Genomic DNA, 16,895 nt, shown 5'->3' on the forward strand with positions numbered 1-16,895 from the left:
AGTACTTCAGTAATTGTAGGACCTGGGACACTTTGGGAACACTTATGGTTATGGTTTAGAGCAGGTATGGGCAACGGGTTAGATACTATGATTCCCAGCATCATGCTGACAGTTAAAAAAGATGCTGGGGTTGTTGCTTGGCAACATTTGGAGCACTGCAGGGTCGCCTATACCCTGAGCAGACCATTTAGCAGGACCAAAAGAAAATCTTAAAAGAAATACTTTTCATGTATTTGCCTGCAATGTAAATCAAGTTCCCCCACTGTCGCCATGTGTCTGGCACACTGATATTTCCCTACACACATACGCACAACGTGTTTGCCTTCTGTGCCCTTCCCAACCAAACCAGACCCAAGTGAATGATTTGTTTGCAGGTGGCGGGGGCAACCGAAAAGGCAAAAGTAAGAAATGGCGTCAGATGCTGCAGTTTCCTCATATCAGCGACTGCGAGGAGCTGAGGCGCAGTCTGGGTGAGTATGAAGCGGTTGATGATGAAGCCTGTATTCGCTGGCATTATGAGAAACATCCTGCCCCACACACAACTGTTGGCTAAGAACGTATGCAACGTTTCCTCTGGCCTGGGTGCTTTCACCACTTCCTGTATATGTGCAGAGGCGCACACTTCTATCTGCTCCTATTGCACAAAAATATTAGGCCAATGGCACTATATTCCACTTATTTCATTGCTACACCACTCCACCTCCTTATAGTTGTATCTGTGACCTCAGCTTGCCATCGTGTGACCTCCTGGCTTCACATGAAATAGCCTTCAGGCTCCAAGTGAACTTGCTTTTCCAGTTCTATTTGCATTTAAATGGCAAAAGCCTCTGTGTGGGCTATGGGTTTGTTCTTTTTACCCAAAAAATACATAGGAAGAGTTTTGTTCTGGTGCATAGCAACCAATCAGCAATTAGTAGTTAATATAGCAGTTAACATCTAGTTGCTGCGAGTTACAAGAAGCAATAGAAAGCTCTTTTCTAATGCCTTTATATTATACATATATTTAAAGGGATTCTGTCATGATTTTTATGGTGTCGTTTTTATTCCTAAATTACACAGTTTACACTGCAACTAATTCACTCTACCATATAAAATGTAATTCCTAACCCAACAACTTTAGCTATAATTAGGCAGCCATTTTTCCTGGTCATGTACTTTCAGAAAGGGCCAGTGCTGCACTATGGAACTGCTTTCTGACAGGCTGCTGTTGTTTCTAATGCTCAATGTAACTGAATGTGTTGCAGTGGGACATGGATTTTTACTATTCAGTGCTGTTCTTAGATCTACCAGGCAGCTGTTATCTTGTGTTGGGGAACTTGGGGTTACCTTCCTGCTTTTCTGCTGGTGGGGGGGGGGAATATCACTCCAACTTTCAGTGCAGCATTAAAGAGTGACTGAAATTTATCAGAGTAAAAGTCACATGACTGGGGGCTCCTGGGAAACTGGCAATATGTCTAAACCCATGTCAGATTTCAAAATTAAATATAAAAACATCAGTTTGCTGATTTCAGTGCAGAAGTCTGCTGGAACACCACTATTAACTGATGCATTTTGAAAAAGACATCCCTTTAATAAAAAGCAACAGGTACTGGACTGTTTAATTTATTTCACCAAGGCTCATCCACAAAGCTGCCATGATGTTTGCTTTTTGCATAGCTGCATTGAATTTCTTTGGCTGCTTCATAGTTCCTGCAAATGTGCCTAAACAGCTCTAGTGTTGTTAAAAAGCTGGGGCGTTGCTGTCATTTGAAGGAGTTTTATAGTCATTTGTAAGGCCACAAAATATCTTTATGCACTGTATCTTCAGTATAGCCTTGTTGGAAATGCAGGTGGGGAGCTCAGCATTTCTCACTGGTAAAAACCTTCCCTGCATAATCATGAGCAATGTTTGTGGTGACATTCACTGGTGCAAACTAATCTGACTCTGTGGCTCTGACCCAGCCTTAAATTCCCTTCCTTATACTGAACAGCAAGGGGGTTGGTGCTGATATCCATCTTTTATTACTGTACTCTGTGCATCAGTCTGGGCACTTTCTGCTTCATAACAACATGAGCAATGACAGACAGGTAGGGAATGGATGACGGCTGTAAACAAAACACCCCATGTGCCACAAGGCTTAGAAGTTTAATGGTTAATGCTCTGATTCAGGTGCAGATTCTGAACTGTTAAAATTTGCTACATTAGTTGATACATTTCTCAGCAGCATCTGTAGAGTATTAGAAATTATTGCATCAATTCGAACAGCTGCCTTTAAAGGGGTTGTTCATCTTCAAACAACTAGTTGTTTTCAGATAGATCACAAGAAATAACTACTTTTTCCAATGACTTTCTATTTTCTATGTGTGCTTTTTTTCTACTATTGAAGTGTAAAGTGTAAACTTTCTAAAGCAGCTCTGCGAGGGGGGGTCGCCAATCCTGTAAACTTAAATTGATACATTTCTTCTCTTTGTCCCTGCTGAGCAGAATCTCTGGGTTTCATTACAGGCAGCTGTTAGAATTGATACAATAGTTGTTACTACTCCAGAGATGCTGCTGAGAAATGTATCAACTAAATGTTGCAAAATTGTAACAGTTTAGAGTGCACTTGAATTACTGAGCTAAACAAACACCAGAGTTTTTATGTTTTTTTTTAACAGGGACATTCAACTTTAAAAAATAACATTTTTTGCAGGGACCGGGGGGGGGTCAGTGAGGGGTCGGCGTCCAATTCAGAGCGCCGAAGTTCAATTTGGCACGCTGCGTTAATTGTTCGTCGCCCCACTTCAGGACTGTCCGTGGCCCAGTGGTTGGGGACCCCTGAATTAAGGGAAATTAGGGATTCTGCTCAACTAGGCCAAGGATCAGTGACCCCCCCCTACCCCTCAGAGCTGCTTCAGAATCACATAAAATGAAAAATAAAAATTTGAAGCTGGTCACAAATAAAAAATAATTGGAAAAGTCTTTATTTCTGGTGAACTATCTGTGAACAACTGAACTGAAAAAAAGTGTTGGAAGGTGAAGCACCCCTTTAAGAAATGAACCCCGTGAGCATAATCCTGACATTCTACACTTGCAGCTGTTTCCCAGGGTACTGGTTCTGTCAGGCATAGCTCACTAAGGGAATGGACACAGCAGCCTGAACACAGACAGTGCTAGCATCAACCGTAGCATTTTCTATATAAATATATATATATATATATTGACTTCTTTATTAAAGGAGAAGGAAAGGTGAAATCACTGTGGGGGTGCTCCTATTAACAGAAAACTGCACCGGCCCGGGTTTCTTCTCCATGAGCACTTCGGAGTAATCCTCTTCCTGCTTGGTGGGGCTGTACATTTGCACTAGAGTGAAAAGCCGAACTTAAACAAAAAACACAGGCTTTTTCACATTACTACTCATGCGTTGGCCTCGAGGTAGACAAGAAAGAAGTGTAAGAAGAGGATTGCTTTGTTGTACTCACTGAGAAGAGCCACAGGCCAGGGCATTTTTCTGCTAACAGGAGCACCAGCCCAGGTATGTGATAATAATAATTTTCCTGATGGCACCCCCAGTGATTTCACCTTTCCTTCTCCCTTTAAAGGGGTTGTTCACCTTTAAATTAACTATTAGTATGATGTATAGAGTGATATTCTGAGACAATTTGCAATTGTTTTTCATTTTTAGTTATTTAGCTGTATATTCAGCAGCTCTCCAGTTTGCAATTTCAGCAACCAGGTTGCTAGGGTACAAATTACCCTGGCAACCATGCACTGATTCGAAGAAGAGACTGGAATATGAATAGGACTGAATAGAAATATAAGTAATAAAAAGTAGCAGTAACAATAAATCTGTAGCCTTACAGAGCATTTGTTTTTTAGATAGGGTCAGTGACTCCCATTTGAAAGCTGGAAAAAGTGAGAAGATGAAGGCAACTAATTAAAAAAACTATATAAAATAAATTACGAAGATCAATTGAAAAGTTGCTTAGAATTGGCCATTCTATACATACTGAAAGTTAACTGATTCTCAAGTCTGCTCATCTTCAATGTCTTCCCTTGCTGTAGAGCGAGATTACCACAGTCTCTGTGACCGACAGCCAATAGGACGCCTTCTCTTCCGCCAGTTTTGTGAGACGCGCCCGGAGTTACTGAGATGCGTGCGTTTTCTTGATGCTGTTGTAAGTATTGAGTCGACAGGGGGCGGGTGACACGCTGCTGCAAGAGGCAATGCGATACTTGGGAATTACCTCTGCTACCCTCTCCTTTTCTCTTTTGTTTGAAGGCTGAATATGAAGTATCGCCTGATGAAAAGCGTAAAGAATGTGGACAGCAACTGATAGAAAAATATCTCACGGTTACGGTAAAGAAATGTTAAAAAAGATCATTTATTTTATATGTTGTGGCGGTGATAGAAAGTAATGGTCCACAGTTAAGTGCTGTGAATGTTTTCTGAGCATGCTGTTGGGCATTGTTTTATACTCGTGCTGTCATTGAAAGAAATTGGCTAAAATAGAAAAACTGTGGTGTTTGTAGTAAGGCCGTGGGATCTCCCACAGATACAGAGCTGTTCTTTTTGGTGCTCCAATTATGATCTCTTGCGATCCAGTACTCAGGGCTGACAACACTTCCAAATGGTAGTATAGTAACAAGCGAAAGTTTGCTCCAGGCTTGGCTACTAATAGAAACAAGACATTTTGTTACCTTTTCCTCTTCAGCCAGACTGCCAGTAAATGCTAAGTGCCGATTTGTTGCTTTCCGGTACTCAACCTGAATCACTTGTTACTTCTGATTATGTTAAAGTGTGTTGCATGCTATAAATGGTGAAAGCAAACGCACATATAAATTATGTGTATGTCTGGGGGTATGTTAAAACTGACTACAAAGTCCTGGAGAAGCCTGCTGTGTGTCCATTAAAGGGATCAACATTCCCAGAACCTTGCTGCTATGCAGAAAAACTAGTTTTGCAGTTGTCGCTGTGTCTACAACAAAAAAAATCTCACCATCTGGTTAAGCTATTCTGATTCCATTTTCTACTTGTAGACTGTAGTGACAACTCAACTGTCTGTGTACCTCAAGCTTATTTGGGATCACTGTAATACTTTAAACTATTTTAATTATTTCTTTCCAATCTATTTCTTAACCAGCCTCCCTTAACCAGACTCGGCTTAACTATAATGACAACCTCCTGGCTAATTCTTCCCTCCAGTCATCCTCTGCTTCTGCTAGCAGTCCTGTTTTTAGTAAATCCCCTGATTATTTGTACATGTTTTTGCGCAAATTGCTTTGTTTTGCATTATATACCCGGGCTGGTACATTTTCTTTAAAGGGGTCGTTCACCGTTGAGTTAGTGTTTAGTATGATGTAGAGAGTGATATTCTGAGACCATTTACAATTGGTTTGCATTGTTTATTATTTGTAATTTTCAAGTTTACAGTTTCCATAATCTGGTTGCTAGGGTCCAAATTACCCTAGCAACCATGCACAGATTTGAATAGGAGAGGGCCTGAATAGAAAGATGAGCAATAAAAAAGCAGCAATAACAATACATTTGTAGCCTTAAAGAGCATTTGTTGTTTAGATGGGGTCAGTGACCCCCATTTGAAAGCTGGAAAGAGTCAAAAGAAGAAGGACAATAATTCAAAAACAATAAAAAAAAAAATGAGGACCAATTTAAAAAGTTGCTCAGAATTCGTCATTCTAGAACATACCAAAAGTTAACTTAAAGGTGAAACACCCCTTTAAGAAGTAGAGTGCTGGCTTACAGTAGGAGATGAACAACTAGGAACACTGAGGGGGGGTCCCTAACAACTCCCCCCCCACCAGTGATTTTAAGATTCTTTGCCCTTATAGTCAAATAAGGATCATGCCTAATTTCTTTGGGGTCATTTACACTAGCCATTTTGCTGCAGTTTACTGCAAAAATCCATTTAGAATACGTTATTTTCTGTGGAAATATGCAAATTAGAAATAAGATTTATTTTTCTTTTCTCGGCCCTACAGTTTCAGGATAGTGTGCATTTTATCAATTACCCTTCAACATTAAGAGTCACTGCTAAAAAGGGAACTAAAGGTATAATCACTGGTGTGGATGCCAAAATGCTGGGAATTATATTCACTTATCGCATACACCAAGCCTGTTCTCCTGAAAACTTCATCAGCCTGGGGTATTTCTGCAGAAGCTTATTAGCCACAATTGTTATTTTCATCTTCTTTTCTCCGGGCCTGGGCAGTCGCATGCACAGTAGAATGAAAAGGCATGTTTTTTCACTCTAGAGTTCAGCCTTTATTCTAATGCGCCTTCCCAGATCTAAACAAAGAGAAGGCAGAAGATGCCGAAGAAGATGGTGACGGCAGAATTCTACAGGAATTCCCTGGGCTGGTGCAGTTTTTAGGAAACAGAAGCAACGGGGTACCAGAGATCTCCTTTAAAGGAAGATTAACTTTTCTAAAATGGTTGCTAAATGCCATATATATGTGGCCCAGACAGCTGACTCTTCATGTTTACAGTACATGACCACATAAGTATGCTCATTTTCATAGTTATTGTTGATGATGCAAGATTTTTCTTTAGAAGTGCTTCTTCTTTAAGCAGAAAATCTAAGTGTGCATATCTTATCAAATGTAGAAAGAAGCGTAAGCCTAATCACTTCCAGATGTTTGCAACTCTTAACATATAAATACTCTTCTGCATAACATCCTGAACTGGACAGGCTGGTTTTGTGCAGGAGTTTGGATCAAGACAAGTAGGTCATATTAACCCCCCTCCCTGAGCCATGTAACCCCCAAGGCTGTAAGGCATGCAGTGCATGGATTTTCTTTATTTATACCAGGGAGGTGGAAGAAAGCAAGCAATGCATCTATGTTTCCCACACACCTATTGCAGCAGCTCCTTTCCAAAACAAAGTACTCAAATTGTTCTGTTATGCTGTATTTATAGCACTAAGAAGCTGAGCAATGTTTTATGGAGATTTTTTCATAATTCACATCTATCCCTGCCCCTGTGGCCTTCCCTAGCGCATTCACACAACACACGCACTAGGGTCCATTATATCCGAAGCTAGGTGTAACATGTTTTCATAGTGTGGGGGGAAACTGGAGTACCTGAAGGAAACCCACACAAACATGGGGAGAACTTGCAAACACTTACAGATACTTTCCAGATCTAAACAAACTCAGGACCCCACCACTGTAATTCAGCAGAGCTAACCCTTTCTATTTTTCTCACCTTCCGTTGCCTGTAAAAAGCTGCTTCCCGTCGACAAGGAGACACATTAGAAGGGCCGGTAACAATAATACATGAGTTATACTTTAGAATGACCTAAAATACATTGCATGCGCACACACAAACAAAAAGTGTAAAAACCTAAATATAAAGCCGCATAAATAACTTGAATTCTGGAAGTGGAACTAAGGGCTCATATGCATAATACAAGCTCACAAGCTACACAAAAAAGGGCCCTTGATGCCCGAAACATGTTGTGTGGAAACAAAATAAAAAAAGAAAACAGCAGCTTTTCTGCCTTGGTCTGTGATTTCAACACTATATTACTTTTGTAAGTTATAAAATAAGTTCAGTAAAGTTGGCCATACACTAGCCCATCCTGTACAAGTATCCAGGCAATAGGAAGAGATCCACTACTTGTAAAGCAGTAGCCCAAGTATTTATAAAATTATATTTATTAGGACATGCCTTAGCCTAACGCGTTTGTGCCAAAATGGGGCTATGAGTAAGTGGTAATTTTGGCACAAAATGCGTTAGGCTAATGCATGTCCTAACAGATTTTTTATTAATACTTGGGCGACTGCTTTACTAGTAGTGAGTCTCTTCCTATTTTGAATTTTTTTCTTTACTCTCTCAAACAATTGATGAACCCTTGGACTGGGGGTTCTCTGGGATGAGACCACTGTATAATTTTCATATATAAATTGGATTTAAGATTTTTTTGTTTACAGAGCAGAGCTGCACACTATTGTATAATTATATAACTACCATACACGTGTCTCTACATGGTGTGGTCCCCTTAATATTCTTCCTTTAATTGGTTCCAACAGTACAAACAATTAGAACTTTTTTCACTCCCTTACCTGTCTGCACCATGCTCTAGTCAACACAGTTTATCGGTAGATGAAATTTTCTAACCTGCCTGATCCTCAAACTAACCAACATCCTTTTGTGATTTCAGTATGTGTATGGCCAGCTTCAGGTTTTCTTTTCTTCATAACATATTCCCGTATGTTATATGAATATTTATTCAATTATAAGTGAAAGTAAAAACTGCTTGCAATATTATTAATCATATTTTCTCTTCAAAAGCAATGTTTAAACTGTCATGCATTAACCACTAAGGGTAGGACTACACAGGCGTTTTTTGTGCTCTCCGACACGCTGCGCAAAAACGCAGGCGTCAAATCGCATGCAGCAGAAATAAGGTAAGTAAATGCATTGTCGGATCGCACAGAAAACGCTGGATAGTCCTACCCTAATTGTCAGTGTAAACTGTGTAGCAGAAGTCTGCCTCTCATTTTTCTTTGGCTGGGTCTGTCAAACAACAGGCTTCTACTATATTGTTTCAAAAGTTAGAATCAATAGGGCAGAGAATGGGCTGTGCCAGAAATACTGCTTTCAAAAGCAGTTATAGTCTCAAGCAAGCTAAAAGCCACAACAAATTTGTAATTAATGTTTTTGAGAAAAAGCTATTTAACACCAAAAGTCATAATCATTCATCTAAGTACTGTGTAAAGCCAGAGGCACATTAGAGTATGAGGAACAGCATTTTCACACTCCTCACTGATGTCACTGATATCAATTTAAAAATATTTTTAAAAGAGTCTTTGGCCCAATAATTAGTTGCAAGCCTTTAATAGACCAGCTTCCAAAAGCAATATGCAGCACAGCCAGTCATTTATTACATTTGGGGGTGTCAAACTCCGTAATCATATAGCCAAGGGGAGATATTGGGAGGCCCTTTTATCAAAGGGGCGCATTTCAAATTTGTGTGAGTTTTTCTTAATTCTAATATTCGAATATACTCTTAATTCGATTGGGGAGGGTATTTAAGAAAAAAACCGAACACCTAAAACGCAAACGAATATTACCGACCCGAAAACTCGAAATTAAATTCTAAACGAATTTGACTTAATTCAAATCGTGTTTTTTCTCCGAAAAAAAGCTTGAATGTCGGGAAGGCTAATAACATCTTCAAATTAGTCACTGGACCTCTCCCATTGACTTTATATATAAACTCGGCAGGTTTAAGGTATCTAATTCAAATTATTCCCAGGGTATAGGTTTGATAAATCAAGTTTGGATAAATCGCAATTTCGAATTTGAGTTTTGACCAAAAAAAAACAGAAAATTCGAATTTAAATTCGAATTTCCAATTCGACCCTTAATAAATCTGCCCCTAAGGCTTCATGATATTTTGAGGGTTAGCCAAATATGTCCTGCAGTATAATTTAAATTTTTTGTCAGATATGTTACATGCATATGTTGGTTTGCTTAGTGACCTATCACCATTATTCAGATTATCCAGTTGTCAATCCTGTGGCCTAGACAAAACTCCAGCAGTGGAGACTTAAGGGATCAAGCTGCAAAAACCAGCTGCAGGCTGCCATTTCTTTAGACTTATCACCCTGCCTTTGCAATCAGAAATTACCCCTTAAAGGAATTGTTCCGTGTAAAAATAAAAAAAGGGTAAATTAATAGGCTGTGCAAAATAAAAAATGTTTCTAATATAGTTAGTTAGCCAAAAATGTAATCTATAAAGGCTGGAGTGACTGGATGTCTAACATAATAGCAACAACACTACTTCCTGCTTTGCAGCTCTCTTGGTTTCCACTGATTGGTTACCAAGCAGCAACCAATCAGTGACTTGAGGGGGGGCACAGGGGTCATATCTGTTGCTTTTGAATCTGAGCTGAATGCTAAGGATCAGTTGCAAACTCACTGAACAGTCATGTCCCATTTGGCCCCCCTTCAAGTCACTGACTAACTCAGAGTTATAGAGCTGAAAAGCAGGAAGTAGTGTTCTGGCTATTATGTTAGACATCCAGTCACTCCAACCTTTATACATTAAATTTTTGACTAAATAACTATATCAGAAACATTTTTTATTTTGCACAGCCTATCTATTTATCCAGTTGTTATCTTTACACTGAACTGTTCTGTCTTGACTGCTGGAGTTTTTGTCTAGGTCACAGGAGTGACATTTGAAGGGTAGAGACAAGCATAACTGTATTCATGAGGAGCTGGTGGGTTGCAGAAGGTACCATTTGCTGTTGTTATGACACACACAAAACACTGCTCTGTGATTCACAGATTTGTTGCAAAGGCAATAACTGATTTATTTGAAGTGAAATTAAAATATAAAAATACAGACAGTGCCCTCTATTCCATTTTCCTTAGATGGATTTCTTTTTTCTTTTTTTTTTTTTAAAAAGTGCAGGCCATATGACGTTCGTTGAAATAAGTAACTTTATAAACTTAAAATATAAATGGATTTCTTACATAAATGAAAATGGCTCAGCACTAATTTAGCCATTTTGTAACAAAAGTTATATAAAAAAAAGTAGTAGGGATAAATTATGTAATGATTGAATTCTTTTGATTATTTCCTTGGTTTTCCTTGGAATGCAAACATCCATGAGCCCAGGGCCATTAATAAGATGAACTTTCTGGCAACATGCCAGAGAATATATTAAATGAATTGGGACTTCAGGTTCCTGAAAAAGATTTAGAATAACTCAGGACTGGAGCATAGCAGGCACACATGACTCAGATTTCTTATGCTTTTGCCTGAAAACGTTGGGGTATTTTACGAAACCCAGCGCACATCAAAAAATCATTGGGACTTCTCCCATTAACTTATATGCAACCTCAACAGGACTTTTCCATCCTCTGGGTTTAATAAATTCTGAAAAATTTGTGATTTTTAAAAAGTCCGATTTTATAAAAAAAAAATCATAAATTTTTCGGGATTTTTGCATTCGGAGTTTAGTAAATAACCCCCTTAAACTGTATGCAACAGCCTCAATATAATTTGCATTATTTTCCATATGCCATCCAATTTTGTACATGAAGTAGTCTGATCATCTATTACTGCACGTTTTGGGCTGGTATAGCAGAAAACAAATTCAGTCTTATAAGGGGGGGGGGGGTTGAATTTTGTGTGCTGAAAACAGAAAGAGGATGGTCACTAGGTTAGACGTATGTGCTGTGTGTGTGATGGCATTAAAGAACACTGTCCTATATTAAAGGTGCTACTAGTGCTGTGTATTTCTCTTTTTTGTAGAGTGAAGATTACATCACTGAAGTCCCTGAGCACATGGTTGTCAGTTGTACTGAAAGCCTAGAAATAAATCCATGCAAAGAACTTTTTAATGAACCCTCAAAGTAAGTATTTAATAATATAAATATATACTGTATTATGTATATGCTGTTTTACATGTAATGTAATATATTTTGTGGAAAGATAGGGGATTACTACCTGGATCCAACCGTGTGTGGTGCAGAATATTTAATATTATCTATTTCTTTACGGTAGTAACCTGTTCTCTCTCCCCCCCCCCCCCTTTTAGGCTTGTTCATGACTTCCTGAGCATGGCTCCATTTTCGGATTTCTTGGACAGTTTGTATTATAACCGCTTTCTGCAATGGAAATGGCTGGAGAGGTGAGAGGGGAGGATGGTCTACATGTGATTGCCCCAGCTTTGTGTACCCACGGGTGACCATGTGTGTGTCTTATTCCCAGGCAACCGGTTACAAAGAACACTTTCCGACAGTACAGAGTTTTGGGCAAGGGGGGCTTTGGAGAGGTGAGAAACAAGTCTTTTGCCCAGAATTGGTATATTTCTTTCTGAATACTCCAGTCCAACCTTCTCCTATTTCCTGAGTAGTTCTCTATTTTCAGCTTCAAACTAACCTGTTTATGTAAAAACCCTTCTGCACGCACCTAATCTTGCTTTGCCTCTTTTCTGTGAGCGCCTGTTATTTTTTTCTGCAGTTCATCTTTGTACTGCAGCCATATGGGTAATTCCTAAAGCTAGTAGTCAGGCCAGGACTGGCAATCTGTGGGTTCTGGCAAATGCCAGAGGGGCTACTATAAGGTGCTATAGAAAGTCAGTATTTAGTGGGCTGGTGGGGCTATTTGGGCCTCTGTGTAGCTGAAATGCCAGGGCCTATTTTAAGAATGCCAGAAGCTGAAATCTGCCTTCTGAAATAATCAGCCCCCTACACAGGCGGGCACAGGGGCAGACACAGGCAGCTGATTTCGGTGAAGGAACACAATGGTTCCAGACGCAGGCAGGAGGGGATGCTAATCTACTTGGGCAGATTTCAGGGCAATTTCAGCCCATGTGTGGCTTTAGTCTAGTGTCACATGAGGTATTTTGATCACCAATGCCATCAGGTGGAAAATAGCAGTGGTCAAAGCACCCTATGCAACATGATCTTCATAGATTTTCCCAGCGACTGATTAGAGGTAAAGAAAAAAGGTCAAATGATTTTAAATAAAAGTTGTTTGTTGACAAAGCCTGGGGCCTCAGTATTCACAAAGAATGTTAATACATGCTACAAGTAATTAGTCCATCTAAAGGAGAACAAAACCCTAAAAATGAATATGGCTAAAAAAAATGCCATATTTTATATACTGAACTTATTGCACAAGCCTAACGTTTCAGCTGCTCAATAGCAGTAATGATTCAGGACTTCAAACTTGTCACAGGGGGTCACCCTCTTGGAAAGTGTATGTGACACTCCCATGCTCAGTGGGCTCTGAGCAGCTGTTGAGAAGCTAAGCTTAGGGGTTGTTGCAAATTATCAAGCATAAAATCAGTTTGCCCTATAATATAAAGTGATGCTACAGGACTGATTATTAAATTCTGATGCTTTTGTATTCTATGTGTACTGTATATTTTGAGTACATCCCTAAGCTCGGTGAGCAACAGCAGCACAGAGCATGTGCAGTGAATCAGCAGAAAAGAAGATGGGGAGCTACTGGGGCATCTTTGGGGGCACAGATCTTCAATTCTGTGGTTGCCTTGGATGGGTACAGAAGCCCAAAACATAACGTACAACATTTCTATTCTACTTCTTTAATTAAGCTGTAGTTCTCCTTGAAATGTTATGGAGGACTATTTAAAGAGATGTTAATATGACCTTATTTTACTGTACATGAATGTTTTCGAGTCATTTTTAGTGTCCGTATCACATTAATAGCACTTTACAGTTAGAAGTCTCTTTGCCTCTACAGCAAGGCAATCTTCACAGACCTCACCAGAACAGTATTAAGAAAATACTTTTTAAAATTCTTTAATAATTAGGGAAAATAACTAACTATTTTTTTTGTCAGCTTAATTTTCTGTTTGTTACACTAAGCCCCACAGGACTATAGCTGTGCTTTTCACTTGTTATATAACAACACACTATATGCATAACCCACATTACTGCTAATGTTTTACAAGTTATTCTTACCCCCAGGTGTGTTTGTGTAACTGAAATTAGTGTCCAGGTAAACCTGTTCTTCCATAATAATGCCAATATCCAATTACACACACTGAGCTATTTATATCTTTATCTTCCCTGCCTACTGGAATGTTAGCTTGCTAGTTTCCCAGGTTTTACATTGATTTTGGCATACAGCTTATCAGCCCCAAAGCAAAATAAAAAAAAAAAAGATAGTTGCAAATGTTTTCCCACAATTCACGCATGCAGAATAAATCCTAATTTTTCCCCCAATTTATCAGCCATTAATGTCTTTTCAAGCCTTGGGTCTTAAATAAAACAAAAAAAGACCCTAAATTAGCCCTGGTGATGCAATAACCCATAGCAACAAATAAGATGTTTGCTTTTCTACAGATAACTATTAAATGCTACCTGGTGATGTGTTGTTATAGGTGATTACACGTTTTCCATTGCAGCATATATGCTTGAACTCAATAAAATCTCCAAACATACAGTAAAAAGGTACAACATTTTTTGTTGAAATAACATGCAATAAAACAGCCATACACATTTCGTGCCCATCTGGCACTTAATCGTAGGCTGATTAGAAATTTCGCAAACGTAGCTCCTTCTTATTAAATAGCCCCATAAGATTAAATGTCATTGACTAAAGGTAGGTACTATGGCAATACAACATCTGTTAAACTGTAACCAGCGGTTATTTACACACCACAGCACCAAATGTTGAGTTAAAAATATAAATATGTCTGTATTATGGACCCTTTGATAATACAGCAGAACCCCCATTTTACATCCCCTAATTTTAGGGTTTCCCTCATTGTTATTTGTGGTCCCACCTATATATTATGCATAGTACATTTCCCTTATTTTACATTTTCCTGGATTTTGCCATTTATTTTTTCCTGTTCCCCTGAAAAACGTAAAATGGGGTTTTTCTTTTAGACAGGCAGGCAAACTTTGAAAGCATTAATTGCAAGGATATGACCCCAATCACTCTCCCTTGACTTGGCTTCCCGTGTTCTTAGATGCTCACAAACGTAGTCGCTGTAATTTATGCATATAGAAATGCAGAAAATTAAGTGAGGGGGAAAAAAACTAACGGGGCGGTTCACCTTTAAGTATAGCATGCTATAGAATGGCAAATTCTAAGCAACTTTTCAATTGGTTTGTATTTTTTTTTTTTTTAGTTTTTCAATTATTTGCCATTTGCTTGTGATTCTCTCCAGCTTTCCAGTGAGGGTCACTGACCCCATCTAAAAACAAATGCTCTGTAAAGCTGCAGTTGTTATTGCGACTTTTTATTACTTGTCTATCTATTCAGGTCCTATCCTAACTATATTACAGTCTCTTATGTAAAACAATGCATGGTCGCTAGGGTAATTTGAACCCTAGCAATCAGATTGCTTCAATTGTAAACTGGAGAGCTGCTGCATAAAAAGCTAAATAACTAAAAAAAAAACACAAATAATAAAAAATTAAAACCAATTGCAAATTGTCTCAGAATATCACTCTCAGCACCATACTAAAAGTTAACTCAAAGGTGAATAACCACTTTAAGGGGCAACATAAACATAAAATAATAAAACTGTTTTATTGGTGTTCCACGTTTTCTGCAGAGTGTCATAGCGGTAATCCATGTTCTCTGCCGTCTCTTATGTCTGTCACCTAGTATAAGTGAATAAAGCTGTGTGCAGTGCATACATAGGAATGAGCAGAGGCCTGCGCAACGGCTTATTCTAAAGGCAGGCCAAGAATCGACCCCTAAAAACAAATCTATTCCTCTACTCATTAAGTGTAATCTGCCTTTACTTGTCCTTTGCTTGAACCCTCATAGGCATCCACAGTTCTGCGTTGTACTTTGCTCCTTAGAGATTTCACTGACCTTTTCTGCCTGATCTTTTAAGGGCCTAATTGCATTCTTCCTTTTATGGTCCGCGATCTGTAAACATAGGCCAAAATGTAGCAGCTGAAAATTTGTCTGATTTATTTCAGAGGCTTGTCTATATTAAAATCTCAAGCCCTGTGAATGAAAAAACAAAATACAGCCAAGCTGCAGAGTTTGGTATTGCATATTATTGCTTACTTTCCCTGAATGATTAGGCGTATTTTTGGAAGGATGAAACAAGCCACAAGCAGCACATAGGGTATGTTATTGCACGTTCTCTCGAGTGTGTCTTGCTGAGGATAAGAGGGTGAATGTGAGGATGGATACATGCAGATTGTAAGCTTTCTCAACTGAAAAATGTCAAAATCCTCAGAAAGCTAGGAGGAGATGTCACTACATCTTTGCTTATTGCATAATAGAGAGGTGTAACCCCCAGAAACTGCAAGCACAGGGGGGGCATGGAGATGTCAGGCACTGGCTAGCTCCTCAGCTTGCCAATTAGTTAGTCCCACATTAACTGGCTTAATAGGCAGGAGACTTATGTAGGTAGGTATATATATTTTATATGTATGTGTGTATATATAAATATATACAGCCGAATAGTAATTATCGCAATGGGGTACATGTGCGAAGTAGTCTTCCATACCCCCTATAATATATAGAGAACTTCTGCTCTGTAATCTAACTTGATAAACAACAAAATAAGAAGGTCTTATAGAGGCTGTTAATTTTAAAATTAACTTGCAAATAACTCTTAACCATCTTTTAATGGGTCCCATATTAATCCGCGGATTCTGCTATCGTTAAGGCAAAGGGGATCATTGGGAACCACTATAAACAGCATGTGGATTCAGTGTTGGGTCTTGACCCATAGCTTACAGGTGCAGCCAGTAGTATTCTAAGGCCTTGCAATCTCCCTTTTATTTGGTTGCCGTACTCATTGGTAGGTGAGGAAATAGCTTGAATAGAAAGGCTAATAACAATAAAAAAATGAAGATTGTTTAAAATTTTTTTGCTTAGAACAGGACCCTCTAAAACACACTCAAAGATAATTCTTAATTAGGGGGCATGCACCTTTGGCTTGTGGGGAAAAAGCATAATGTCATTATTTCGATTTGTTTGAGGGCACGCTAAACTCTATGTTCTCTGGGCAAATAATTGTTGTGTTCTGTTCCAACAAGGAATTTCTTTCATTTCAGGTATGTGCCTGCCAAGTGAGAGCCACAGGGAAGATGTATGCTTGCAAGAAACTGGAGAAGAAGCGCATCAAGAAAAGGAAAGGGGAATCGATGGCTCTAAATGAGAAGCAGATCTTAGAGAAAGTCAACAGCAGGTTTGTAGTAAGTACAAATCCACCTGCAGGTTAAAGGGATAACTATTCCATATGTGGGTGGGTTGGGGGGGGCAACTCGTATTTATGCTGTTGCTGAGCAGGATGTGAAGGGAACCACTGAAAGTCATGTATTTGTATATATATATACAATATATTCAGTCTATTCATCCATCTTAATCATGTCTTATTTATAAAATGCTGACGTACGACAGACAGAATTCGATTATTCAAACTGGTCCATTCCCAAGTGGAACTT

General features: G+C 38.9%; 1 protein-coding gene across 2 annotated transcripts in view; it reads left to right on the forward strand.

The window, feature by feature from the left end:
- The window catches only part of grk6.L (G protein-coupled receptor kinase 6 L homeolog), a 39,362-nt gene that overhangs the window by 2,667 nt on the left and 19,800 nt on the right, over positions 1-16,895 (forward strand). The window contains exons 2-8 of one of the 2 annotated variants that reach the window (XM_018252207.2): positions 375-470; positions 4,025-4,137; positions 4,242-4,319; positions 11,251-11,351; positions 11,537-11,629; positions 11,710-11,773; positions 16,506-16,646. In XM_018252207.2, the coding sequence (XP_018107696.1) occupies positions 375-470; positions 4,025-4,137; positions 4,242-4,319; positions 11,251-11,351; positions 11,537-11,629; positions 11,710-11,773; positions 16,506-16,646 (686 nt within the window). Of the gene's footprint in view, positions 1-374; positions 471-3,326; positions 3,495-4,024; positions 4,138-4,241; positions 4,320-11,250; positions 11,352-11,536; positions 11,630-11,709; positions 11,774-16,505; positions 16,647-16,895 lie in introns of those variants that run through there. The other variant, XM_041586226.1, reaches the window with a different exon arrangement.

The sequence above is a fragment of the Xenopus laevis genome, chromosome 3L (assembly GCF_017654675.1).
Source record: "Xenopus laevis strain J_2021 chromosome 3L, Xenopus_laevis_v10.1, whole genome shotgun sequence".
Taxonomy (NCBI): Eukaryota; Metazoa; Chordata; class Amphibia; order Anura; family Pipidae; genus Xenopus; species Xenopus laevis.